The following is a 27,264-nucleotide window of genomic DNA, read 5'->3' as shown; positions in this document are numbered from 1 at the left end:
GGTCCTTAAAAAAACCTCAATTAAAAAAAAATACCCATTTTGGAAATGTTATTAATATCTAAAGATAAGCCCTAGGTTCCAAAACTAACTTCAGCTCCCCATAGCGGTCATCATTTTGTTACATTTGGAAACGCTTGTTCTAAAATAACCATTTGTGAGGCAATGACACTCTTTTTACCCAAAGGAAACAGAAATAACAACACAGGAAGCATTGGGCAGCCTTAGGCCAATTCTTTTTGGAAAGCACATTTAATTCACTGTTGCACAACTCGAACAGAGGAGGTGGTTAAGGAAGTCAGGAAGGCACGTTAAGTAATTTTGACCAGGAATACTTAACCAAGAGAAGTATCTTGAAACCATGGATGGTCTAGGAATATGTGAGAGGTAAAGAACTGACTTCTATGTGAACTTGTCAGGAATGTTCAAAGTTTCCCATTATTGTCCACAGACCCTGAGATTCATCATAAAATGTCTCCAAAAGAGCTGGGCACAAATAACCTCTTCAGGCTGTGTTGTCTGATGCTAAAATACTATTTACATGTTCACCCTGCAAGATGCCAAAACTGACTGGTATCTGCTATCTGGTGAACACAACTACAGGCTCTCCCCACATACAAACAGTACTGGTCTTCAAAGCCTATGAGCCTCATTGTAGAAGCTCAGACAAGATTCCCACTGATTTTTTTCATCCTTTAGATACATGTCTTGCCTCCTTTGATACAGTTTCTTCATATAAACCATCTTATCTAAAGAAAATATCCAACTCCTACTCTGATGGGGTCTTTTCTCAGCAGCCAAAGGTTACAGCTAGGTTCTAAACTTCTTGGATTCATGATCGTCCCTCCCCGCTTTATCTCTCTACTACATTACCATCCCCTGCAGGAAGGAGTAATCCATGAGCGAGACAGGGCTCTGTCAGCTGCCTCATTCCTAATTCCAAGGTTTATTTTCAATGTTAACACATGGATACAGAATACATACTTCAGCTAGTTCTTACGGGTCCCTCTTCCCTAACATGTGGATGTAACTGTGTGCAAAGTGAACAAAGAAATAACTAAGTGGAGCTTAGGTGCTACATCCAGAGATGTAACTGCTAACAAAAGCTGGAGAGGGGGTTTTGAAAGAGGATGATAGAAAGAAACCTTTTCATTGAGAAAGGTGACACGGGATGACATCTGCTTTTGCCAAAGCCAGGTCTCTAAGATCTCTCAACTGCAAAAACAAACAGTACCAACATCCCACAGAATCTTGATTGCAAGTTTGATGCCACATACAGTAAATCCCAGCATCACAGAGTGCTGATACTGAAAGAGACCTTTCTAGACTGGCTGGTACAAACACATCATTTTTCAAACTAGAAAATTTAGCCCCAGGGAGAAGAAAGTGACTTGTCTTAATTAAGGTTCAAGTTTCCTTAGCTGAAACACTGAGGCCAAGGCTTAGATTTTCTGATCATGAGAAGCCCTTCCCCTTTTGGGGGTGGGGGGGTGGGAAGGGGAATGAGGGTGGTTGTTAATGTTGAATGAATGTAAACACCAATGGAGCAACTGCTTTTGCTAGAAAAAAAGAGCAGCCCATTTTCCTCCTCCTCAGGAAAGGTCCAGCATGTCCATGTGTCCATACCCATAGGCTTCCAGATGAGAAGCCCTTCCAGATCCAGCAACTGGGCAGTGACTTGCTATAAATGATGCCAAGTGGGAGTCTCCATCCAGCCCAAGTCTCTGTGTGTTTTTTTTTAAATCTCCTTCTTCCTCATCATCAAATAAAATTACAAATATAAATGCAAATGTGTCTATATACATGCTCCTTTAGATTAAGCAAGTCTCATCATAGTTTCAGGTGCCCCAACAAGAAAAGTAAAACAAAATTGCACTTGTGGCCTCTCAGATTAAAGACTGAGTTAAAATGAGGTTGCCCAGCCCACAGGAAAATAGGCCACACATGCTGATACAACTGGCCCATCATTCCAGCCTGGCACTTAGGCCCAGCAGACTCAGAGACCCCTGGGAATGATCCCTTCACAAGACACCCACGAGGTAGATAAATGCAATCAGCCCCACGGGTGGATGGAGCACATAGGAGCACGGGGGTGGACATGTGGAGGTGCCCTGGACAAGGAGCAGAGGGCCCAAAGGGTGGGGCAGACCTCTGGCTCTAACCATAGCACTCCCCCTGGGACGAAAGCATTCGGTCATGAGAGAAATCCCCACCACGTAGCAGATGTCTACAGCAGTGAGAGCGTGGACTAGGAGGTAAAGAGGTGGTGCTGGTCTAAGGGCGACACGTTTCTTCTAGAGCTGCCAATGAGGCGAATCTGAAGGGTTATGATCACAAACTAGGGAACATGGGCACCCTCCTCCAGGCCATGCGTGGTGACCCCTGGGTGGCCCTGCCATCCTTGCTCCCAGTAGACTTAAGAATTACGTAGCAAGGACTTCTCTTAATAGAGAACCATGCTGGACTGAGCTGATAGCAAAGACAGGCAGCTCTGATGGTTCAGCTCTCGCCTGATTCCTCCTCCAGCCTGAGGGAAGGGAGAGGAGACAGAGGTATAGATGATAAAGGCTGCAAAGCCCAGCAGTTCCCACCAGAGCTGCTGAGAGTCAGGCCCCAGAACCACACACACAGGGTAAATCAAGGTCCCTTTCTCTGGAAAGAGAGACCTCGGCCCTACCCTTCTCTTCAAGAGAATGGCCCGAGAAGGAAAGCTGGCTTCCCACTGAGGTAATGAAGAATACCTGCTCAGCTGCGTAGGTCACCCTCAGGTTAAGCAGGAAGACTCCCTGAAGAGGGCGTCCTGAGGACAAAGGCTGAGGAGCTCCGCTTATCCGGGACACTTCACAAATTTTAAATTACACACTCCCTCACACACAGCACACTCACACGCACACACACACAGAGACCCACATTCTTCCAACCCACCCCACTCCAAGCCCCCAATCCCGCCCCACAGATATTGTCCCTGTAAACAGGACAGCTGAGACACCCACAATCCTGGGACAGTCTGACAGTGCTCTGAGGATGACTGTCATTAAGTTCCCCGGTAGGTGATGTTGGTGAAGGTGGATGTGGCCTCTTTATACAGTGGGTTGTTGGCCTGCGGAGAGAACAGAGAAGTGTCTTACAGCGAATTCCTCAATTCTTCCCTTCCCTCAGGGTTTACATGTCATTGGAGAAGTTAACCCAAGATCCCTGCTCTGGGGTATACCATCAGTGAATAGCTTAATGCTCCTTATACTCACACAGTTGCCCTTAAGGTAGGAATGGGTAGGAAATAAGAGGAGAGATCAGGTAGAAAGGCATCCTTCCACTACTCCTAAGGGGTTAACTTCAGCCCATCACTTTTGGTGATCCCAAATTTCAAGGTAACTTTTAGCCAATATCTTCTATCCTCCCTTTCTTCTGAGCTTTCTCTTTCACCCTTCTCCCATTTTTACTTCATTCTAATGGTGCTGGAGGGCGTGGGCAAGGAAGAGAAACGTAGCAGGAGGTGGTTGGAACAGACGACAGCCTTTGCTCAAATAATTCTTAACTTGTTTTCATCCATCCCTCAAACACTACCCACAAACTGTCATGTTAGCAGGAAGAAGAGTCTCACTAGGTTTCCCAAATTATTTTCTAACAAACAGTGACAAATCCCATTAGGTCTACCAGTCCTCAGTGGTAGCCTTAAGAAGCACAACGCATTCTCATGGACTTCAGAGGGCCAGGATTTCTACACTGTTTGAATAGAAACATCTCAGTTTCTTGGGATGTTTGAGTACACAGGCCTGAGATCACCATCAAATGGGAACAAACTTTCAGCCTAACCCTGGACATTTAAGGAGTCAAAGAGCCATTTGGAAGATCCAGAAAGAAGTTAAAATGTGGAAGACGAACCAAAGGAGAATAGAGTAAACTTATGCATATAGAAAGTTCTCAATAAATGCTTTTTTGATTCGATTCAATCAGGATAAACTACAGGGATCATGTTTTTAAGAGGCTGACCCAAAAAGTAATTCTTTTCATGACCTAATTCCCTCTCACAATCAGGGAAGCTGCTTCATTTCTTTGTACTCAGTTTCTTTATCTATTAAATGGGAATAATAATGTTATCCACCACATAGGGCTGTTAATGGGATGAAATAAGTTAATATGTAAAAGGCATTTAGAACAGTTCCTGGTACATGGTAAATCCTCAGTAAATGTTAGCTATTATTATTTTTTCTGTTTGTGTTTAATGCTTTGGATTTCCTCAGTATATAATGTATTACTTTATGTCCTCAACATAGGAGTCTTAAGTTTGCCCTGTCTCTTGGAGAATAAGTTTCCTTTTCATCTCTTCCAGTGTCCAGAGCAGAGCTGGGCCCTCTCTGAGCTCAGTCAGTACTCACTGATGTGGCCTGTGGTCACTGTGTGATACAGAGAGAATCCAGAAAGCGTAAGGACAACAGGACAGTTAGGCTGTCATCCAATCTCCAGAACAGAGGATACCTGGGAAACCATGGTGCTGGCTGAACCCTAAGCATCTACTACTTCCACTTCAGATTCAAACCAACAACTGAAGGAAACACCCAGCCCAGCCCAGAGTCTTACTGTGTCCCATTTGGCTCTGGCTCTCTCTTCTTCAAATTTAGCAAACTCCTTCCGGTCATGGATGGTGATGAGGAGCTTCCAGATGAATAGAGTAGCGAGGCCAATAAACAGAATGGCCCCCATTACTGAAAGCAGGACCACCAGGATGTCAGGGCCCTTGGGACACTCTGTCAGGAGAGAGCACAGAGCAGGGCAGTTGGGAATGGAGCAGGAATCACTTGAAATGGCTACAACAAATAAGATCTTCTGGACAAAGTCATAAAGCACTAGAAAGTTCTCTGAAGGAAACAGGACTTACAAAATAAGTCAATTAATTTTTAAAAGGAGTAGGGGAGCAATCTTCAGGGCAGCAATAATGTGTCCTGAGTGTTTTAAATCAGAGGTCATTAGCTGGTCATCCACGGGCAAAATCCAGCCTACTCAGTGTGAGTTCACATAGCTGTTTATTAAAAATTTGATTTCGTTGTCAACACAGAATAATCAGGAGATTATCCCCCTAAAATTTCAGATTCTTTTTCTTCTCTTAAAAAAAAAATCAAAAGATCTAGAAACACTGAACCTGTATTTTTATAGGGTTGCAAATGGCTAGGGCTGAGGAGTAGCTGTCCCTCTTAGATGGGACATGTTCTTCAGTGTGCCAGAGCAGCCATTGTGACTTGCCATTGATTCTGTGTGACTGTGGGCTCTGGAGCCAGACTCTGGATGTAAATCCTGACTTACCACTTACTTTGCTATGTGACCTTTGGGAAATTATTTAACCTTTTCAGGTATCTGTTTCCTGTTTCTTCATCTCTAAAAGTAATAGCACTAGGGGGGAGGGTGTAGCTCAGTAGTGCTAAGCATGCACTAGGTCCTGGGTTCAATCCCCAGTGCCTCCTTTAAAATAACTAAATAAATAGATATACCTAATTACCCCCCTAAATAAATAAATAAACAAATAAAAGTTATAGCACTGACTTCAAAAATTTGTTATGAAGAATAATTAAGAAATAATTAAGCTAAATATATTTAAAGATCTCAGATCACTCAATAAATATCAGCTACTGTTATTCCTGGTGTCCCTGTCATATGCAGCTGTTTTCCTTAATTTATTTATGTAGCTCCTGTAGGCCTTTGAGTGAGTTACCGTAGTTGAAATATTTACATCCCTGAGGTCTGGGAACCTAATGACCTTTTTGGCATACTTCGAGACTAGGAGGCCTGCCAACCAAGACAATATTTTGGGGTTTCTTCCAAAAATATTTAGTCATCTAAAATCCTAAGCCTATTGAGCGCTGACTTCCTGCTCAACCCCAGTCAACAACCAACGTAAACAGAGGTACGTCACCCCTCTGGAGGCCAAGCTGAGTGTGCTCTGAAGAGTTCTGCTTCCCATAAACCACAGAGCTCTGATGAGTAGCCTCGCTCCAGTAACTTCTCAGGTGTTATGTAATTAGGTGTCGGTATGCATGAGTACTGATGGATCTGGAGAGGAGTCACACCTGCTTTCCACACTGTCTCCCACCTTCTTCTCTAAACATACACACTCGCTCATCACATCCTACCCAAAAAAACCCATCACCACAACCCAAGCAGGCTATTTCCCACCCCACCAAATTACAACCTGTCTATAATTAAAGGAATGTTTGGAGAGAGGCTATGAGGTTCCAGCGTCCAAGTTCCCAGGACTGAAGGACCCCAGTTCTTCTGGGAAAAGCAGTTATGATTTCTCTGGAAGACTGAGGTAGGGCTGACCCTTAAACCTCAGAATGGAATCTCTTCAATTCTGCATGTCAGTACGGCAGGACAGGTAGACTACCAGGAGATCTTCAGGGGGAAAATTAAATCTGTTAATAGTCTGTTCTGAAAGGGGTGGATAGCAGGGTTCCTGGAAGAAGACACAGGCTCAGGTGGTCTCTAGAAAGCCCTCCCAGCCTCAGTGATGGGGACCCAGAGCGGGTGATGACCCAAAGTCAGGAAACACTGGGTCAGATTAGCAGATTTGACAAACGAAAGTACAGGAAGTCCGGTTAAACTTGAATTTCATATAAACCATAAGTAACTTTTTAGCATAAGTATGTACCACATATTGCATTTTATCAGGCACCCCTATCTGGAAGTGATGGGGGCCCAGCTCAGGGGAGCTCATTCCCAGAGGGCTGAACACCACTCGGCCAATGTCAAACTCCTTGGCAGTGCCCTCTTTACTGCCCTGCAGTGGCTCAGCCCCTCAAAGAGAGCATCTTCAAGAGCACGAGTTAGCAAACGAGAATAATCTCTTCCTGCACTCCAGGGCCCCAGATGCTATACTCTACACAAAGCCAGAGCTCCCTGAAAATGGTTGGGGGGTAGGGGTGAGAGGAGGGGCAGAACTTGGAATTCCAGGTCAACAAGATAGGAAATGTGGGTCTGGGGTCCCATCTCCTAATGCGTCAGAAGGGGTCTACTGGCAGTAAGCCTGAAAACATATTTGTACCACCCCAGTTATCATCATCCTTGTTCCCTACAACTCCAGGCAGTAGAGTCCAGCCTCAGGTACCAAGGCAAAGGATTCTGATGAGTGATAACATCAGGAGCGCCAGCAGGGATGTTGTAGAAAAGAGATGAAGTAACGTGAAACCCCAAAGCCCTTCTGAAAGGAGAGGGGACAAAGGTACGCATAGGGTGGGTTTGGAAAAACCCCTGAAATGTGTTACAACGGGTGGATGGGAGAGCGTGAGGAAGTCACAGCCTGGTTAATCCACATCGGCTACCCCACAGATAAACATGCTGTCTCTTCCCTCTCCACCTCCCCTCTGTCAGCGTTCCCTTGAGCCACAGAATAAAACTAAGGTGATGCCCTTTCTTTACCTCCCTTCTCCCTTATAAAAGGTGGGAGCTCTGGAAAGGCTGATGAACAATATCACAGATGGGGACCCCATGCCCTCTGCTACCCAGGGGACAGCAGCACCCTGGGTTACAGAGATGTAGCCCTTTTCCCACAGGCATCCCCTTCCTTCTCCAAGAAGCCAAAATTCTCCCAAAACATATTAAGATGTATATAAGTCTGACTGTCTCCTGGGAATAATCAGTCCTATTGATCCATTCAAAAACCACAGATTAAGTAGCTTCTCTGTAAATGGCTGAGCCAAGTATGAGGATATGACAACAGGTAACACAGATACCATTCCTGTGTTCATGGAACTTATGATCTACCGAGGGAGACAGGTGATTAAAGAAGCAATCTGACAGTGTGATGAAAGCCCGGCTGAAGGGGAGCACAGCTGCCATGAGAATCAAACAGGTGCATCAAAGCCAGTGAGCGAATGGAGGCGGGAGGAGGTCTGAGAAGGCTCAGCAGAGGCATTCAAACACTGGGGTGAAAATCACAATTACCAGGGGCACTAATGAAAAAAAAAAAAAAAAAGACGCATAGGCTGTGGAAGTACAACAGGGCTCAGGAATCTGAATTTTTTTTTTAACAGGGTAACATACAAAAGTTTGAGAACCACTGCCCTAAAGAGGAACCAGCAAACAATGGCCCCATGAGCTGCTACACACGGCTGGCCACCTGGTTTTATGAATAGAGCCAGGCCCCTTCATCTGCTGCTTTCCTGCTACTGTGTCAGAGTTAAGTAGCCGCAGCAGAGACCACATGGCCCACAAAGCCTAAAATATTTAACATCTGGCCTTTTTCAGAACAAGTTGGCTGGCACCTGGTCAAAAAAATGATTTGAAGAAATTCCTACAGCTGTAAAGAACATCAAGGGACAAGCTGATTTAGCCTCAGCCTTCAGAGACTATTCCTTCACTCCTGAAAGTTGCTGTCCACCCCTCCCACCCCCACAGCTACCACACCTTAGCCCTTGTCCCACTGCAGTGTCATCACTGCTTTACACGCTCTCCCCTCCATGGCCTGTGAGTGTCACACGGGTCTTATTTACCTCGCCCACTGCCCAGTATATAATAAGCACTCAAAAATGCTGTCTAATGATTCATATCTTAATCTGTTGTTTAAGGGGAAGAAAGGAGGTAAAGGGAATAAGATGGAAGCAAACTGACCACGCTGGATGGTGACAAACCTGTGGTGGGTCTGTGTATGACAGAATGAGCTCTCCTGCTTCCAGAGGGCCTCGAAAGCAAAGGCTAACTTTTCAGTGTTAAGGGCAGCCCTGGGCTGATGCCTCAAACCCTTCACTACGTCTCATGGTGAACCTGGTAAGGTCAACACCTCCAACCATCAGGCCTTCCTCCGAAGAAGCAAGCAGGTTGCTCTTGGAAACCGTTTAACTCTTCGTGGAGCAGATGCCTCATGTGGAAAAGTGCTAGAATTTAAATTCCTTACTTCCTAACATTATCACCTCAAAAAACGTCATGCTGTATTCTGTTTCTTGACAAGATACAGACCTACCTTCTTCCTCTCCTTACCCACCTTCTTATTTTTGTCTCCTCAACTAGCAAGTCACTTTCTTGCTGGTATTTATATTTTATACAGGCCCTAACTTACCACTTGGAAGGCTTAATCTGGCTGTTCTGTTTAAGAGGAGTGATGGGTGGAAGTTACTGCCTAACACAGTTCTCCCTCTCCCTGCGGGCAGGGTCAGGACCCTCAGGGTTCACTCACCTGGCTCTTCTACCACATACAGGATGGACTTCCCACTGGAGTCTTCATAGTACTGGAATCTGACGACACAGTCATCCTCATTCTTGTAGGTGCAATTCACAGCATCCTTTCCACTGTCCTCTGGGGGAGGAGGCAGGATGGAAGAATGAAAAATGGGCCAATTCCTGGAAGATGGGGCCACCCTCTAACCCCAGTCACTGGACTTCTGAGAAAGTACGTGACAGGAAACCCTATGCCTGATGTTAGGCAAGATGCCTAGATTTGAGATGGCTGTGTCATTTGAGCCAGGCAAGTGCCTGGCAATCGCCTACAGATAACCCTCACTACTGTCCTTTGTCTCCCACAGGTCCTCTTTGGTTCTTATTCCTTCCTCTGGAAGGGACATGACATAACAGTATCACATAATCTGATTCAAAGTCTGGCTCTATCACCTCCCAGCTGTGTGATTTTGGTAAGTCATTCGACCTCATCAAATCTCCCTTTCTTCTTCTATAGAAGAAAAACCCTCACTCACAGGGATGGTCGAGAATTAAACAGCATAAAGTAAACAGTACCTGACACACAGTGGCTGTTTCCTCCCCCCTCTTTCCTTTCTCTGCTTGCTCAGTGATTCTCAGTAGTTTGTTTACTCAGCCCTTATATTTCTTCCATTTCCGCTTCTGATCCAGTGTTCCTCTCAAGAGCTCTCTCTTCTTCTTTGACTCCCATCGTGTTTTATTGGCTTCATCCCTTCTAATTCTAAAACCTGTTATTCTGACAGTGGAACTATGGGTTACCTTCCTATGCCCTACACCAGCTTTCCCAGATGAGGTAAAACTGACACACAATGAGGTTAAGCAAACGTCCCAAGGTCACACAGCAGATATGTGATGCAGCAGGAGTAGAAGGTGAGTCTCAAAGCACATCCTACAGACTTTAACTCAATAAACCTTTGGTAAACCAGTGGTATCATAGTACAGTGGAAAGAAAGAGTAAGGATTTCAGGATATAGATCTAATCTTAACCCACCACTAAGTTGCTTGGGCAAGTTACTTAACTTTCCTGAGACTCAACTTCCTCAACCTCAAAATGAAGATAACAATAGTTATAAGTTCTACTTCACTAGGTTGTTGGGAGAAGAATAAGGTAATGAAAAGATACTTTTATAACTTGTGTAAGTTATAAAATTCCATACAAATAAGCATTTATGATTGTCATGGCAGAGGGTGGGGGTACTACTTATCAACTAACTTATAATACCCATCTGGTCTAGATGATAAAGATGTCTCCCATCTCAGCAGCCTCTTCCACCTAAGCTAATCATAGCAAGCCTGCTCTTCTCCAGAGGAAAAACTGCCTCTTCAAACTCAATACCCAAATCACTACCCTCACCCCAGCCCCACTTCTGATATTAGCCAAAGGGCCCAGAGGTCTGATTCTTTCCCATAACACCTCCACCCAGAAGCTGCCTGATTGGCTGTATCTTACTGTGGCTCTCACTGAAAATGTGTTTCCTGTCTTTAAGAGCGATCACTATCTCCAAAGAGATAGCCATCTCCCTGGCACCACCCAATGCCTAGCTGGCCCAGATTACCACATCAAATGTGCTGAGAGCATAGCAAAGATCATTTCCTTTTAAGTCAAGATGAAATACAAACCAGAATAATTGCAGGCAAGAGTTTTGCTCCCCACTGTATTTCTATCTGTCTTACTCCAGGAGGGGTTTCCAGAGAGCTAAAGGGGGCTTCAGGCTAATGATTCTGGCTCTCCACAAGGGTGAAGGTTTCCCTCTAAACCAGCAAAGCTGTATGCCTGGGCATTGCTTAACAGTCTTAGTTAAGCAAACTCAGTAAATGTTCACTAGCCAACTAAGCTAAGATTATCATGGGCAACTACTTCCCTACCCTGTGCCTCAGTTTCTTCATCTGTAAAATAAGGTGCATTGTCCTCCTTTCCTTGGGGTGGTAAAGTTAGTGTTGCCTGATTTATACATAATTATAAGTTATTTGTAGGATCTTGCTGAGCCTGTGAACTCTGGGGAGCAGAAGGGGGAGGAATTGCTAAACAAATTAGTGGAGATACAGGAAGACTCTCAGGGAAGCCAGCTTTTATTAAGTGCCTACTGTACATCTGGCCTGCACAACATGCCTTGAGGTAGGAATTACTCTTCCATTTTACAGATAAGAGTTGGATAGTTTCTGGGATTAAATCAGAAAAACTTAGAACCTGGGTGTGTGCAACTCTATGACACACCGAACTTACTAAGCTCCTTCACAGACTCAATGTCATCACGACAGTAGCGGCTGCAGGTATTCTCCTCGTATAGGGCTCCCCGGTTAAACTTCTTACACTCCACGCACTCCCTACAGAAGAAAAGACACAGGGATGAAGGCAAGGAAGGAACAAATCTAAGTGTGTTGCAGTCTGGCTCTGCCTGCCATACACCCAGAAAGCCGCTGAAAACATACAAACAAAAACATCTGTGAGATGATCCTTGGGGGCTCAGATAGTCACGTCTGGCATTCAGGGGTGGGATGGCCTTACTTACTCATAGGTAGGGCCCCAGGTACCTTCATTAAACTTCTTCATGTCCCATCTAAGACTCTGCCAGGAGGGTGAACCCTATGCCACTTCTGGGAGCATTCAAGTCAGAACCAGTCATGTAATTTGGAGACCCAGTGCAAAATGAAAATGTCAGGTCCCTCATTCAAAAATTAGTAGGAATTTCAAGAGGATGACAGCAGAGCATTAAACCAAGTGTGGGGCCCTTCCGAGCACAGGATCCTGTACAAACGTGCAGGCTGCATGCCCGGAACGCCGTAAGAGAAACGACAGGGCCACAGACTTGGGCTGACAGGGGCTTCCTCTGACTCTCAGATGAGTGAAGTTTGTAGTGGTGAACTTCTCCTGTTTTACATAGTCCTTCATAACGACAGCCCCACATCTCCCAGAGTCTGACCATCAGCACTGGAACATTCCCAAGGAGTTACCTGGTTGAGCCTTCCTCTCAACTCAGAGATTCAGGATCCAGCCTAAGAGATGAGTTTCTCCAACTGCAGTCCATCTGGTACTGCTCTGTGCCCTTCACGCTTGGCTCTCCCTCCAACTTTCCCCCAAGTTTGCAGTGGAAAGAGGAAATCTAGTCATTTGCTGGAACAGACTTCTCTCTCTAAAGCTTTGGTAAGAGACAGAACCTGCATAGTCTGGTGGACCCTCTCCCTTGACCCAGACACCCAACTCTCTCCAACTCACTTCCCTGCCCACTCACTTCTTAAAGGTGCAGGCATCAGGGCAGGTGGGACACTTCTCACAGGTGTCCCCGTAGGAGCCAGGCTGGATGCAGACGCAGCTGCCACATTCGCACTTGCCCCGCCCGCTGCACAGCAGCCCGTTGCTGGACATGCAGGTGTCGGTGCGCGTGGTACAGTTGCAGTAGTAGCCGGTCCAGTCAGAGTCACACAGGCAGTCCCCACAGTTGCACTGGCCGTGGCCTGAAAATACACAGCCCAAAGGGGGAGACCAGCAGGTGAAGCCCCCACCCCAGGATGGTAGCTCGACCTGCTTTCTGGCTTTACCTCTCCTCACCCTCCTCACATTTCTAACTTTAGCCCCGACACTGAGCTGTGCACCGTCTTCTACACTGTCCTCATATCCTCATGCTTGTCAGCATTGCTGTTCCCTCTGCCTAAATGCCCTTTCCTCCTGTAACCACTACCAAACTCCTATTCACCCTTTAAAGCTCAACTCAAATGATCCTTCCCCTCTGTCACTTTTTCTGACCTCCCCAGGCTGTTCTCCACATTGACTGCCCATGTGTTCTCCTAGCACTTATATATACCTCTATTCCAACCCTATGTTCAACCCATTTGCTTGCTTAACTGTTTCTCTTTCTAGACTGTGATCTCCCTGATGGGGGAGCACATACCATATTAATTTTTCCATCAATAGTGATTAGCATAACATCTGACACAGAGCAGGTATGCAATTAATGTTTGTTTATTTTTCCATTCATTCAGCAAATATTTACTGAGCTCATACCACATGCTGGGCACTGGAGACTCAGCAATGAACAAGACAGGCAACATTCCTACCATGGAGGGATAGTCAAATAGTTTACTCCCAGTTCCGGGAAAATACACACAATATTCACCAACACGTGCCCTGCTTGCACTGTCATAGTATTGCAAAGAGCCGTCAGCCCTAGGAGCAAAGATCTATGCACTTTCCTACATAGTATAGGAATGGGAGAGAGAGACTGGGGTAAGGGGTTAGACTGCTTAAATGCAGACATTAACCCTCAACACTATATTCTCCTAATATTCATTTAACAAGGCTTTAAAACTTGGCTCCTAAACTCTGCAGAAAGGTGACTCATTCTCCAGGACTCTGAATCAGGAAGAAGTGGATGAATAATAAAAATCTGACTGTTAATCAGAGGAAAGGCAGGAGCAAGGGGGAAGTAACCTGAATTGATCTGAAAACCATGCCACTTGGTGCCAAGGTGGTGGAGGAAAGGGTGTTCCATGGCCAGGCTCATAGCAACTAGCTGGCACCCACTGCTCCCCAGTGACCCCAGTGGGTCTGACTCATGTCTCTTGGCCACTGTGGGTCCCTCCAGATGGGCATCACCCACAACAGAACGGCTGATAACCAGCACCATTCTCTAGGACCCACACTGGCATTCAAAACTCGGACACACCTTCACTGTATTGGCAAGAAATGGCTGTTTCCCAAGAAGGATGGGAGACATAGCCTTATCTGTCCCAGCTGCCAAGTGTCTCTGGAGAGTTAGAGATACAGGGCTGGCAGAGGGTGGAGAAAGAAGAAAAACTGCATTTTGAGGTTGGGTTCCCTAGAAGTATAGCTTGTGGTGAGGATTCTCGTTCAAGTGACTTACTGAGGAAGTGGAAGGGAAGGAGGGAAGCAGGACAGGGCAGGAGGCAAAAGCTGGCAGGAACGTGGTCTCAGCCTGAGACTCCCTCCAGCCTGATCCCACGGTGAGCCCCAGGGGCATGAATGACACCACAGGAATCTTGAGGTAAAGGACTTGTGAAGGCACTGTCCATCAGTCATTGGCCAAGCTCCGAGGGTGAGACAGCTCCTGTCAGCTGAAAATAATTCTCCAGAGATGGGGCATCTGTGAGCTGGGGGCAGCAGCCCTAACAGCAGATGCAGGACGGGTGGCCCAGCTGGCAGAGCAGGACCACCACAGTGTCCACTACACCCAGCTTTTGGCCAGGGCTCCCAGACAGGGAAAAGCTGACACTACAGAGGCCTGGCAGCACTCGGAGGCCTCAGTCTCCTCAGAAACCCTTCCTTGTCCCATAGTGTTTCCTTTGTGAGGCTAAACAAAGTGATCTTTGAGAAGACGATCCGCAAGCTAGCCAGGGGGCGAGGCTGGGAGTGGAAGTGGCCAGCCAGAGCCAGGAGGCTGACTCCAAAGCCCTGACAGGGTGAGCCCTTAAAAGGAAGCCAGTGTGATAATGTCACAGGATTGGCACCCCTCCAGCAAAAGGGTGGCTGAGCCGGGATTCACAGGAAAGTCAGAGGTGGAGGGTGAGAAATGAAGAAAAAGCGTAAGAAAGAAAAGGGAGGTCGGGAAGAAGGAAGCAGCAGGGGAGGGGTGGGGAGGGGAGGGGAAGGAGTTTCAGGTCAGAGGGAAGGCAGTGACTCTCCCCATGTAGCTTGACCTTCTGGGCTGATGTATCGCTCTGCTGCTCCCCTTAAGGGGCCAGCCCTTCCTTTGACGTCCCACCTCTTCCATGAAGCCACCCAGCCGTCCCCTGTCCACAGTGGGTCTCCCTCTGGTGGACTCCTGTAACATTCCCTGAGGACACCACCTTTCTGGGATCTAGCACGTTCTGCCTCGCACTGTGAATTCTCCTTAGGGAAGTTCATGGAGGGCATAACTGTCTTATTCCTGCCTCTCTATCCCAGCACAATGCTACAGCACACAGCACAGGACCAGGCACAGATGGGTGCCTGATCAATTTATGTTCGTGGATGTGGTGAGTGGAAGAGTCCCTTGAGGACAAGGATGGACTCCCTGATGTCTGAGGGGTGCTGCTACTGTGAAATCACGAAAACCATGCCGCCAGTGGGGAGGAGAGGACAGGAAAGGCCAGGTGCTGAAGCGATGGACAAGTCATAGCACTCCTGCCTCATGAGCCCCTGTTTGAGGTAAAGAACAGACCAGGCCAGCAGCTCTGGGGATGGACCATGTCGAGCTGGGCTATAAGCTCTGGCCAGGTCAGGAATCACACATGACTCCTGTTCACCCATATGGACCAAGTGCCTGTGTCCCTGAGTATCTGTCACTGGAGAATGTGATGACAGCACCACAAGGTCCACACCTGAAGCCAGTGGGTGCCCCGCACCCTGAGAGGCTGCAGCACTGCCTGGGGTTCTCCTGTGTCATATGCTGGAGCACGCTGAGGACGAGCTGTTCTTTCACTGGTGGGAGGCAGGAACCAGGGCTGCTGACCCAGGCAGCTTTGTTTTGTGGCTTCAGTGGGGCCAGAGGCCAAAGGAAACACACTCTGGCCAGGATCCCTCCCACACCACCTCACACCAGAGCAGGAACAATCAGGCTATGGAGGAGCAGTGGGCCTCCCTCCCTTCCTGGTGTCCCCTCTACCCCTGCCATCGGCCACATGCATGCCTCTCCTAGGGTAACCCTCTTCTCAATCCCAACCTGCTCCTCCTGGGTCTCTTGCATCAAACTTAATTATTCCCTTTAGTGCTTTGAATGTGATGCAAATACTATTTCCTATTAAAATGAACTGAAATTCCTGCCTCACTCACTAATTCAAACTGCTGTGTGTGTGTGTGTGTGTGTGTGTGTGTGTGTGTGTGTGTCTGTTCATATCTGATCTCTCACCCGTAATCTCTCTGATACTGTTTTTCTCCCATCTCTCTCTCAAATTGTGTTGGCATGAGCAAAGGAAACAATGCTGCAGGTAATAAATAGGAGCCATTTTTATATGACTTGGACATGCCTTAGAATGACACAGATTTACCTTTCTAATCAAGCTTTTATAAAGGCTGATGTTAGAGTGAACCTCTGGGTGGATCAGCGCAGCTGGTTTAGAACCCCAATGCAAGTGAAGCCAATCTGGGTCATGGATTTGATCACCCCAGAAGCCAATTATAATCTCCGTTTGATTGGCCACAGTACACCCATAAACCAGTCCCAACCAGTCTACAAAGATCTTCAATCTATCTCTCACAACAGGGATCAAGCCACAGTGATTATAGCCCAGCAAAAATGCATCCCCAGTGCCCAGGGACAACTCAGACTGCCTAATTGCCTCTGGGAGGGTTGCCAGTGTGATGCAGACAAAGACGACATTAACCTCAGTTGGACTTCTAGCTGAGGAAGTACCCCAGGAGTAGTCTTTGGGGCAAGGAGAAACTGGCTTGAGATGATCAGTGGGCCTCAGGAATTTACTGAATTTTGAAATGAGGACAACAGCTCAGTTATCACTACCCTGTGTGTAGAAGGACTCAAAATCATAATCCCCAGTCTGCAGGCTGGGACTCTCTGTGGCAGTGCTATCCAATAATTATCTGTGCTGTCCAACAGGGCAGCCACTAGTGGAGAGACAAAGGAACTAATTTTTTTATTGCTTATTTAATTTGATTTAAATTTAAATTTACTTTCATTTTAATTAAACTTGATTAATTTAAATAGCCACCATATTAGACAGCAGAGAGCTAGAGTACAAAGAGTAACAGTATACCAACAGTGATAACAAAATAGCACCAACATTTAATAAGAGCTCACTGTTTTCCAGGGAGCGACTTCTTTCCCTCCAGGGCTGGAGTGTATTGGCTCATCAAATGTGCTCCAATATCTTGCATATCTACTACTATTTTCCACATTTTTTGTGATAGAAAATTAATCCATGTAAAGTAATTATTACTAACTTCACTACATATTCTGACATTATGTGTTTTCCAAATCTATGTATACTAAAAATGTAATCACCATCAAAAAGTGATTTTTTTTTTTAAACCTTAAAAAGGGGTTGGTCCATATCCTTGAAAAGATTAGGAGCCAGTGACTTAAAACACGAGCAGATGAAGGAAAAGAAAAAAACCATCTTCACTTTCCAGTTTCCCCACTCCTTCCCAGGCTCTTCTAGGAGAGAAACTCCTCCCCCCAGAAGCAGAAGCTTTTTTTCCCCTTGTGCCCTTGAGCAAGGACATAGGGAGGAGAGAGGAATCAAAGAAAACCTCATTTCTGTCTTCTGCCATTGGAGTGCCATCTACTCAGTTTTGCCCCTGGGCCCTCCTGTGCCCTCCTCAAGCAAGCCCTGACCTGCATGCGTTTCCAGAGGCAGCAGCAGATGTGTGAGGATGTGTGGGTACCAGGAGGGGAGGGGTGTGCAGCTTTACTCACCTGAGCACATCTCCCCCTTGTAGCGGACACAGGAGAAGTCATCACACTCACAGTACTTGCCCGTGATCTTGCCAAAGTCACTGCTGTGGCAGACACACTGGCCACAGAGACATTCGCCCCGCTGGCTGCAGATGGGCTGGCCCTCCAGGGGGCTGCACTCGTCCTGCTGGGAGGGGCGGTAGTCCTCTTCCGAGCACTCGCACTGGGACCCCAGCCAGCCAGGCCCGCAGCGGCACACCCCACACTCAAAGGTCCCGTTGCCGTGGTTGCAGCGGTGGCTGTAAGGCTCAGCCTGGGCTTGGCAGTCACAGTCGCAATCGAAGGTGACCGTGACAGTGAGGCTGTCTTTGAAACCCACAGGCTTGATGGTGAAGGACTTCTCCTTCTCCTGGGGACAGCCACGTACCTTGGCCTCAATGCTGAAGCTCACCTGTAAGATAAGTAAGATCGAATTCAGACACCGGTGGACCCTATTAACACTCCAGCCCTGGAGGGAAAGAAGTTGCTCCCTACCCTGCCCAAGGATACCCAAACTGGGTGTCCTATCTTCCAGCAACCTGGAGTTCCTCAGCCTTCCCACTACCAAGAGCCAGGGGATAGTTGGGCAGTTGTGCCTAAAACTGACACATGTATCTGGCTAGGTGTAGACATGGTCTACAGTCATGAGACAGTTTTTTCCTTTAATGCCAAATGTGAAATAAACCAGCTCAAACAGAACAGAACCAGTGATCTTGCATACACCCTGCCCTGGCCAACTAAGCTAACAGGACTGATTACATAATATTGTTGGGATACACAAAGCACTATTTTGCATCATACAATGCGACTCAGTGGCCAACCACAGGTTCAGGATCAACCACTCAATTTCCACATGACATTTCATCACCTGTGCAATCAAACACATTTCAGGCCAATATTTCTTACATAGGGTGTGTACACATGTGCCTAGAATATAGACAGAGGGATGGATAGATAGTGATAGATATATAGACACAGATGATATAAATACAGATGATACAGGTATAGATATCCCCCTCCTTTCTCCCACCCTCTTCATCATCCTCTCTCCCCTAAAGCAGAAGCAGAGAACCAGCCACTAAGGAAGGAAAGCCATAGAGGGAGTGAAGGGGCAAAATGGACATTTGCAGTCAGTCTGAAATTCCACGAGGGGGGGTTATTTTTGCCTATTTTGTTTGCTGTCAGATCTTCAGCAGGTAGAACAATGCTTAACCCAAAGTTGGTGCTCAAAAAGTATTTATAGATGACACTGCCATTTTACACTGTGGAGCAAAGAAAGGCATTACCTTAGGGGAGCCTGGAGACCAGCTGGGGGCTGAAGGTAAGAAATATTTTCATTTGCAATCAATTGTGCAAAAACAGGGGTAACCTAAATGCAAGTTTTAAAAATCTCTGACGGAGAAATTACTGGACAGACAGAGAAGTTTTAGGCAACATAAGCCTCAGAGGAAAAGGCTGGCAGCTCCATTACATCTAACTTGTGAGGACATTTAGGAAGAAGATACAGGGGAGGAAGGGGAGGGGTGCCCAAAGACACTTCGGAGCACAGGCCACGGTCAAAGCTGCAGCTTCAGCCCCTGCCCAGCCCACCTCACCGTGTCTCCAATCTTGAGTCCAACACAAGACTTAAGGCCTGGGATGACCTCGTTGTTGAGACACGTGGCATTGAAGGATAATGACAACTGTTCAGGGAGGTCACGCACTTCCAACTCCACTTTAGAACGGATTTTCTGAGCAGAAAAGGGCAAAAGAAGGTAAGAAAACGGGCAGAGAGGAAATGAGTAGGAGCCAATCCCATCTCGAGCAAAATCTACCAGGTGGTCCTGGACTCCCCTGCAGTGCCAGATGCTGAGGTTCACCTGGAAGCTGCCGAGCACCCCAGGAGCCTCCTTCCTGCTGTATTCCTGCCCAGGACCGGCTCTCTGTCTTTCTCCACTTGTGTCTAGGCGAGTCTGGGTAAAAACGAACCCAGGTAGGCCCTCCTGCAGGCCTCATGGACGTGCAAGACGCAAGTGCTAATAATACTGGTTGCCTTGGGTCCTAGCACTTTCTACGTAGTTATTAACCAACCCCACATTCCCATGGCTCAGCTCCCTCTTTTCTCTATGGCTGGAGCGTAGCTCTTCCTCACTCTCTACCCTGCCCCTCTCCAGTTTCAGGGTCCTGCTCCCCCTCACCATCAACTCCATCCTTTCTTTCCCTTCTACCTTCTCTAGACTCTTCCCCCATTCTCCCTAAGGCTCCCTAGTGTTCCTTTCTGAGCCATTTCTCTCTCAGAAGGCTGCACTCCTCCCAGTGCTGGGTATCACCTGGCATCTGGAAGGACAAGAGGAAGGCTGTGAAAGCTGCATGGTGGACTGGCAGCCAGGACTCCCAAATCGGAGCCCTCCTGGGAAATGCCTAAGTGGACTCTTGGCAGGCTTGTTCCCAATATAAGACACTTACCCCATAAGCATCAACAATGAGCTGGAGGACATTGCTGGAATTAGTAGACAGAACCCCCACTGTGGTCCCTGGGATGAGCTCACTGTAGTTCTAGAAAGGAAGACAAAGGTGTCCAGGGACGACTGATGACGGTGCTGGTCTACAAAAGCCCTCCCCAAATCAGATGACGGTCTTGAAATGGAAACTGAGGGAAGGATGGGATATTTTACTTGTCACTTCCAGGAATAAATCTAGCAGTTTTTCAGCCCTGAGCAAAATTATAGAGAACCTCTCATACTCCTCTTCCCACTGAATTACTCCCCTCCACCAATGCAAACATCAAACACCCATCCTGCTAGGTTCAAGGTTGAAGGAGAGAGGCTGCCAAGAGGAATCATTAGCTCCCGGGTCTTTCCCAGTTGGGGACCATGGCCAAAGCTAGTGTGGGCCAGTTCCCTGACACAGGCCCACCCATCACAGGCCCTACTCCCTCTCCAGGAAGCCCCAAAGGCATAGTCACCTGGTAGAGACTGACTACATTTTCAGTCACTGCAAAGATCAAATTGATGTTTTTCTGGGATAGCTTCTCAGTCATCAGCCCGAGAGAGGGATAATCCTGTGAAAAGGGAGACTGTGGAGGTTAGTTAAAAAGTCTATTTGCATACATCTCTGGGTTCTAAGCCTTAGATGATGGCTAACTCAGGCCATGGCCCAGACAGTGGTGGTACTTAAACCTTTTCACCCCATAATCAATGTGCAAACACAACACAAACCTAGTTGTGAACTCCAGAGACAGATGAAGGAGTACAGGCTGGTAGTGCCAAAACTAAGCACTTCTTTCTTCCTATTCAAATTTGAAATGTTCATACCAAGAAGCAGCTTCTTTTCTTTTTTTTTTTTATATATATACTTTTTTTGAGTTATAGTCATTTTACAATGTTGTGTCAAATTCCAGTGTAGAGCACAATTTTTCAGTTATACATGAATGTACATATATTTATTGTCACATTCTCTTTCGCTGTGATCCACCACAAAATCCTGTATATATTTCCCCGTGCTACACCGTACAATCTTGTTTATCTATTCTACATTTTAAAATCCCAGTCCCTTCCCACCCCCCGTCTGGGCCAGGTACTGCCAGGCCCTTTTGTTTTGAAGCTTCCTCCTGTTTTGCAGCTATTGAAAAATGCCTTAGGTTGGTGCTTGCAAGCCTCTACCATGTGGTCTTAACCTTCCTTTCTCTCTCCCTCTTCCACTTACCACTGACCTGGCCCACTGTCTTTCTCCCACCTGGAGTGGCCTTCTTTTTGGTAGTCCTCCTCCTTCCTTAGGGACCCAGCTTAGATCCCACCTTCTCCAGGAGGCCTTCCTTGACCATCCCAGTTCATAATGAGCTTTTCTCCTTTGAATACCTAAAGCCCTTATTGACTGTTCTGTCCAGTTAGCATTAATCATGCATCTTGTGCTACTGGTACCACATCTCTTCAGCTAAACTGAAAGCTCCCTAAGGGTAGAACCTTTCATAGTTTCTTTCTCTCCCTCGGCCCCTGTAAGGCCCTGCATAGACTGGGTGACAATGGTTACTGACTCACCCATTGCCTGGTAGTGCTCCACTTAGATATAGCTAACACCAAGGAACTCAAGCCACAATGGGGATGCTGGTAAACTGTGAACATGTCCCTGGGACCCTAGACCTTGCAGGGAGCTCATGAGATCACCCAGCTCAGGCCCCTGCCTTTACACAGGTGTATCTTTAAGCCACCTAGATGAGGTAGTTGCCATATGTCTTCAAGGGATGAAGAGTTCACACCTCCCCCTAGACACTCAGCATTCTGCAGGTCTGTACATTTTCCTTATGGCTTACTGCAGTTTCTCCTGTTTCAATACATACTCCTTTCCTCTTTTTGAATCTTCTGTGGGCATAGAAGTCTTCTTATGCAGAGTAGTGGTTACCAGAGGGGAAAGGACGGGGGGAGGGTGAAATGGGGAAAGGGGATCAACTGTATGGTGACAGGCGGAAACTAAATTTTTGGTGGTGAGCACACTGTAGTGTATACAGAAGTAGAAATACAACATTGTACACATTAAACTTACATAATTATAAACCAGTGTTAATAAAAAAAATTTTAAAAAGTCTTCTCATGTCTCAGCTAAGCCATCCCTTAGCCTTCTTCCATTCCAGCTAAATGATTCTCAGCCCTTTAACCTTTCCTCACAGGACTGGCTCTCCATGATTTGATGATCTTTGTCTCTTTTTCCTCTGTCTTCTTCCAATAACTACAAGTAAGCATGATATTCCAAAAAGGGGCTAATCTGTGCATAGCAGACAGGATGAACTGCTTTCCAGCCAGACCTACAAAAGTCCTTTGGGTCCAATCTGTAAGCCATGCTGCTTGCTGCTGGTGGTGCTGGAGGCAGTGGAGGAAGTGGTAGTACTGACCACAGCCAGGACCATCTCTAATGGTTGTGCTGGTTGTACCCTGGATGCGGGTGTCCAGTGGGTGAGAGAGGTGAAGGCAGGCTGGAGAGAGCCCTGCACCTTGCCCAGAGGAAGGGCTGCCATTTTCATATTCACACAAAGACTCTGCCTGTGTTAGGGCAATCCTGGCTACAGTGAAAAGGGAGCGCAGGTGGTACCAAGCATCTCACCATGGTAGTGGAGGCAGAGTAATGGTTGTCACTGCCAACGTGACACTGCCCATCGTTGGGCTGGACAATGCCTGCCAGCCTTCCATCCAGCGCTATGTGGGTCTTGGCATCAGTGGTAAACACCAGCAAGTGGGATGCCTCATTCCTCCAGCCAATCTTCTCCTGTTTGAAAAAAAAAAAAAAGGCAAAATAGAGACAGCAACTTTACCCATGTCACTGGCAGAAAACAAAGACCCAAGGAGCTCCCTACCTGAAGGGCTAACAAGTTGTCTTGGAGAAGGGCCTCAGTCCCAGTCCTTGAAACACAAGCTGGAGCTTTCTAACTCGGGGTTTCTGTTCTCTTAGGAAAACAGCCTCAGAGCTTATTAGTTCAAGCAGCTGAAAGATGTCTATTTCAACTCCAAATATAACTTTTTCAATGATAATCATGTGGCCCATCTAGAAACCCACCTGTATCCACAAAGCTGGGCTGGTCTAGAAGAAATCCCATCTGAACATCTGGCCACTTTGCCGAGGTTAAGTTAACCCAGCCTTGACTCTGATACACTTCCAGAGAAGGTGGGGAGATGCTCTCCTCAGAAAACACATGGAACCACTGAGGTTCAAAAAAACACCAGCTATGGCCAAGGAGTGGATACAACATTGCTCATACTGCACGAAGCTCTGCTTAGTTCCTATCTCTTATTTCACACAAAAATCCCCACAGTTGTACCACTTCCTTCTCCACTTTGAGCTGTGCCAGTATGGTTGGGATAGATCAAAATGGGGAAGGACGTGGCACTCCATACCCTCCAAACTCACATCACAGACTGTGGCCTGCATGATGGCATCAAAGCCACCCTCCGGGGCATCTCGGTTCCGTGACACACTCTGCTTCTTCACCTCCTCATTGAAGCGGGTCCACTGGTCCGTTAGCGTCAGCACGTGTTTGTAGCCAAACATGGGCAAACAGGTGGTCTTCATACTGGGGAAGGAAAGAGGTCATCTTAGCAGACACCTCACAGAAGAGGCTGCCAGGGGAGCAGGAGGGGAAAAGAGGGAGACAAATATGGCTGGCGGTATGCCAGGCCAGTTCTGCACTACAGTTACCCAGGTAGTTTAGACTCCAAACCCGCAAATCACCTAAGGCATCACATGACCTCACCTCCAGCTTGCCAGAGGATAAGAGTGAACTGTGGAAACAGACTGCCGGGGTTCAAATGCCAGCTCCTTCACTTACTTACTAGTCCTGGGGCCCTAGGCAAGCTTCCGTATGCCTAACTTATGAAAAAATGGGGACGTGATAGCACGTATCTCATAAGAGTTGTTGTGAGGCTTGAATGAGTTCCTGCGTGGAAGGCTCTTAGGCCAGAGTAAGGCTCTGGTTGCTGCTGCTACCACCTTATACTTAAACACTCCTCTGAAGTAACGTTAACACAATAACAAAGCAAAAGTTCATCAGTAACTTACTATCTCTGAATTCTCAATAAACCGATAGATCTGTGCCAAACAAGAGCATTTCCATCCACAGCCCAATGGCTTATTTGTTTGACTGATGACCGACACCTTTACTGTGGAACCTTACACTCAGGCAGAAGTTAAAAGGGCACATCATGTAACTTTCACACCTAAAAGGTAAATTCATACCTGGTCATGCTCAGGAATCATCATTTTAAATTATAATCCATGGATTTGCCGAGTCTCCACCAATTAAATAAATAAGCCATTCAGTTTGTAAGCCAAAGTCTCAACAGAGGGACACTTAGCAACTTAGACTATATTAGAGGGTCAATAAATACTACTCCTTTAGGGTTTAATTCTTTGCATTTTAATTCTTTGCATTTTAACTCCGCAGGACTCATACTCTTGATAATGAGGAGGAAAATAATGACAATAACAATGGAATCAATCCTTCTAAAATCATAATTCCTCTAGTTCACTCATCCATAAATTTTCTCTACTTTTGATCTCATTTCCCTCCCATTCTCTCTTGTCTACTACTTATTTGTGACCAAGACCAAGAAGCTGATGAAATCTTCTTTCTAGCTCTCCAAACAGCCTTGGACTCTATTAATAGAACACTCCAGATCAATGGGTTGGCCCACTTGCCAGACATGAAGATCAAGGTAGACAGTAGAGGAGAGATACGATTTGGCCAGAAGGCAGCCAATGAAGCTACTCTAGAGCTAGAAATAGGAAGCAACACTTGGACCTGCCTGGGGCAAAGGGGAGGGGTGCGTCCCTGGCTTCTAGAGGAGAGACTTACTCGTAGCAGGGGTTTTTGAGGGCCTCTGGTGGGGAGATGAACATGTATGGTGACACAGGCTTGTCCACAAAGGCCCCGAAGCCAATCCGCAGGTTACTGGTGAGCTTACGCATCTGGGAGGCCAGTTTGGTACCCAGGTTCTGGATGCTCCACAGATCATCCTTCATGGAATAAGACAGGTCCATCAAGTAGTAGATGTCCACAGGGTAATCCTCCACCTGCCGAACTTGGATGGAGAAGTTCTTCAAATCATCTGCAACACAGAAGGACATTAATTTTTCTCCTCTGCTCCTTCTAAGATTTAAGTAAATTTGGACACAGTTGGGATGAAGTAACTTCTTGATCAAACCAAACCTGAAAGCCCTGGTCCCTACTTCTCTCCTCTTGCAATTCTATTCCTTTTCCAATCTCTTGACCCTCCTATTTTTAACTTCTTTCCTCCCTTTCTAAAAATCCACCTTCTTTAAACCCCTATTGGTCTAATCTTATGGGTCTCAAGGCTCTTCCAGCCCAAGCCACAGATGTTTTGGCAGTTACTACACTTCACATTCTATAAAAGGCAGGAACTATGTCCCACCCTTCTCTGAATCCCACAGTACCCGACACACGCCTTGCATGTAAACGGTACTTTCTCAAATACTTGATTTAATTGGAAAGTCAAAACAAATGCTTCAAAAAGCCTCTTAGCCTAATCCTTCCTCCTAAGGTCTCCTGCCCCTATTTGCTCTGCCCTCATACTTCTGCCCCAATCTCACATGGAAAAGGGGCTTACAAATTGCTCTCTCATCTTATATCTCATTTGAGAGATAACACTAAGAAGCTCAACCTCAACACAAAGCTATATGCTGGGTAATAAAATAGGCATTGGGGGGAAGGCAAAACAAAGATATTTTTTGAGTACCTACTATGTTAGAAGGGTCAAATAGCTAATCAATGGAAGAGTCAAGATTCAAATTCAGATCTTCTGACTTCAAGTCCGCAAACCTTCCATTTTCTTCCATTCTCCTGCCCACACTTTCCCTTACATCCTTCTCTTCCCACTCCACTTCCATTGTGAGCTACTTCCAAGAGCTCCCTACCTGGCCGTAGCCGGAGTGCAATCCTCTGGGGGCTGACTTGAGTAATCTGGGAGCTGTCTCCAGAGCCCTTGTCACTGAGGGGCCTGGCCTCCAGGATTGTGGCCTCACTGACAGGGAACTCGATGGACTCCAGGGCACAGTTATCCTTCAGCAGATTCTCCTTCAGGTTACAGCGGGGTGAGCCCGGAAGCAGAGCCTGCAAGACAGGAACCCAAGGGGGGGACCCTGTGATCAGAGCTATCATAGCTTTCCGCTTCCTGCAGGCTCTTCCTCCTTCCAACAGCCAGAGCTTACGCAGCACTCTGGGACTAAACCGATGTAAATGAACTCCTGAGGACCTTCCCAAGATAGTCCCCATGCCTGTTGTACAGAATGGGGAAACTGAAGCATCAGAAAGTTGGGTGATGGGTAGGAAGGAAGAGGGCCAGTACAGTATGGCGCCTGCAGGACTAGTGTTTTTCAAACTGTGAAATGCAAGCCACTTGTGGGTTCCAAAAATCGATGTAGTAGGTCTCAACCATCAATTTAATAAATAAAATGCAACAGAATAGAATAGAAAGTATCAAAGTATATAAGTAGTAAAAGTAAATACTGTTTTGTGAAACATTTATATATTGGGGCGTGGCATACAATTCGTATAATAAATATTGATATACAATGTATTCATTTCTGCAACAAATTTCTTTCCAAAACAGTGACTTTCCAAACAGTCACTGTACTAAGACACTGGTTAGGGTGTGAGATCCATGAGGGACTATGTGTGTCTCGTTGCCTCTCTAGTCCCAGCACCCAACCTGGAGACTTTCCACAAAGGTAACAACGGGGGATGGATGTGGAGAGGCACAGACTGGCTGAGATGACATCTCAGCATTGCCTCCTAAACAGCTGGTTCCTAGGGCGAGTCACCTAACTCTTCAGGCCTCCTTTCCTCACCTATAACATGAAAATAACAATAGCCCCACGTTCAGAGGGGTGTTCTGCAGGACTCTGTAAGACAGTGAGTGTAAAGCACATAGCATGGTGCCTATCATAGGGTAAGTGCTCAATAAATGTTAGTAATTATTGTGAGGTGTCTATGAACAGTTCTTAGATAAATTAATTACCAATAAACCTCACAAGCTTGGGCAAATTCCATGATGCCAAGCCACTGACCAGAGCCTAGCCCATCACTTCCAGCTTTCTCCTCAACCCTGGACAAAGGGCAGATTGAGCACCTCTCCAAAAACCCTAGCACACATCCCACAGACCTTTGGAGCTCTGTGCATGTTTGCACCAGTGTATTGAATGGGGAACACAGTGCACTGGGAAG

The 27,264-nt window shown here is 46.6% G+C and overlaps 1 protein-coding gene across 2 annotated transcripts in view; it reads right to left on the bottom strand.

Annotated features, from left to right (window-relative positions):
• Window positions 1-209: 209 nt before the first annotated feature.
• The window catches only part of ITGB3 (integrin subunit beta 3), a 48,090-nt gene continuing 21,035 nt past the window's right edge, over window positions 210-27,264 (bottom strand). For both annotated transcript variants that reach the window (XM_074343429.1, XM_074343430.1), the window contains exons 3-15: window positions 25,956-26,151; window positions 24,877-25,129; window positions 23,433-23,595; window positions 22,632-22,793; window positions 20,503-20,598; window positions 20,004-20,093; window positions 19,154-19,288; window positions 17,541-17,970; window positions 12,405-12,627; window positions 11,399-11,499; window positions 9,158-9,277; window positions 4,576-4,742; window positions 210-3,097 (exon numbers count right to left, since the gene is read on the bottom strand). In XM_074343429.1, coding sequence (XP_074199530.1) covers window positions 3,032-3,097; window positions 4,576-4,742; window positions 9,158-9,277; window positions 11,399-11,499; window positions 12,405-12,627; window positions 17,541-17,970; window positions 19,154-19,288; window positions 20,004-20,093; window positions 20,503-20,598; window positions 22,632-22,793; window positions 23,433-23,595; window positions 24,877-25,129; window positions 25,956-26,151 — 2,202 coding nt within the window. In that variant the 3' untranslated portion in view covers window positions 210-3,031. The remainder of the gene's footprint in view (window positions 3,098-4,575; window positions 4,743-9,157; window positions 9,278-11,398; window positions 11,500-12,404; window positions 12,628-17,540; window positions 17,971-19,153; window positions 19,289-20,003; window positions 20,094-20,502; window positions 20,599-22,631; window positions 22,794-23,432; window positions 23,596-24,876; window positions 25,130-25,955; window positions 26,152-27,264) is intronic.

Source organism: Camelus bactrianus, chromosome 16, assembly GCF_048773025.1.
Source record: "Camelus bactrianus isolate YW-2024 breed Bactrian camel chromosome 16, ASM4877302v1, whole genome shotgun sequence".
In the NCBI taxonomy this organism is placed as follows: domain Eukaryota; kingdom Metazoa; phylum Chordata; class Mammalia; order Artiodactyla; family Camelidae; genus Camelus; species Camelus bactrianus.
The sequence above is the reverse complement of the archived record's forward strand: the minus strand, read 5'-3'. Positions and strand labels throughout refer to the sequence as shown.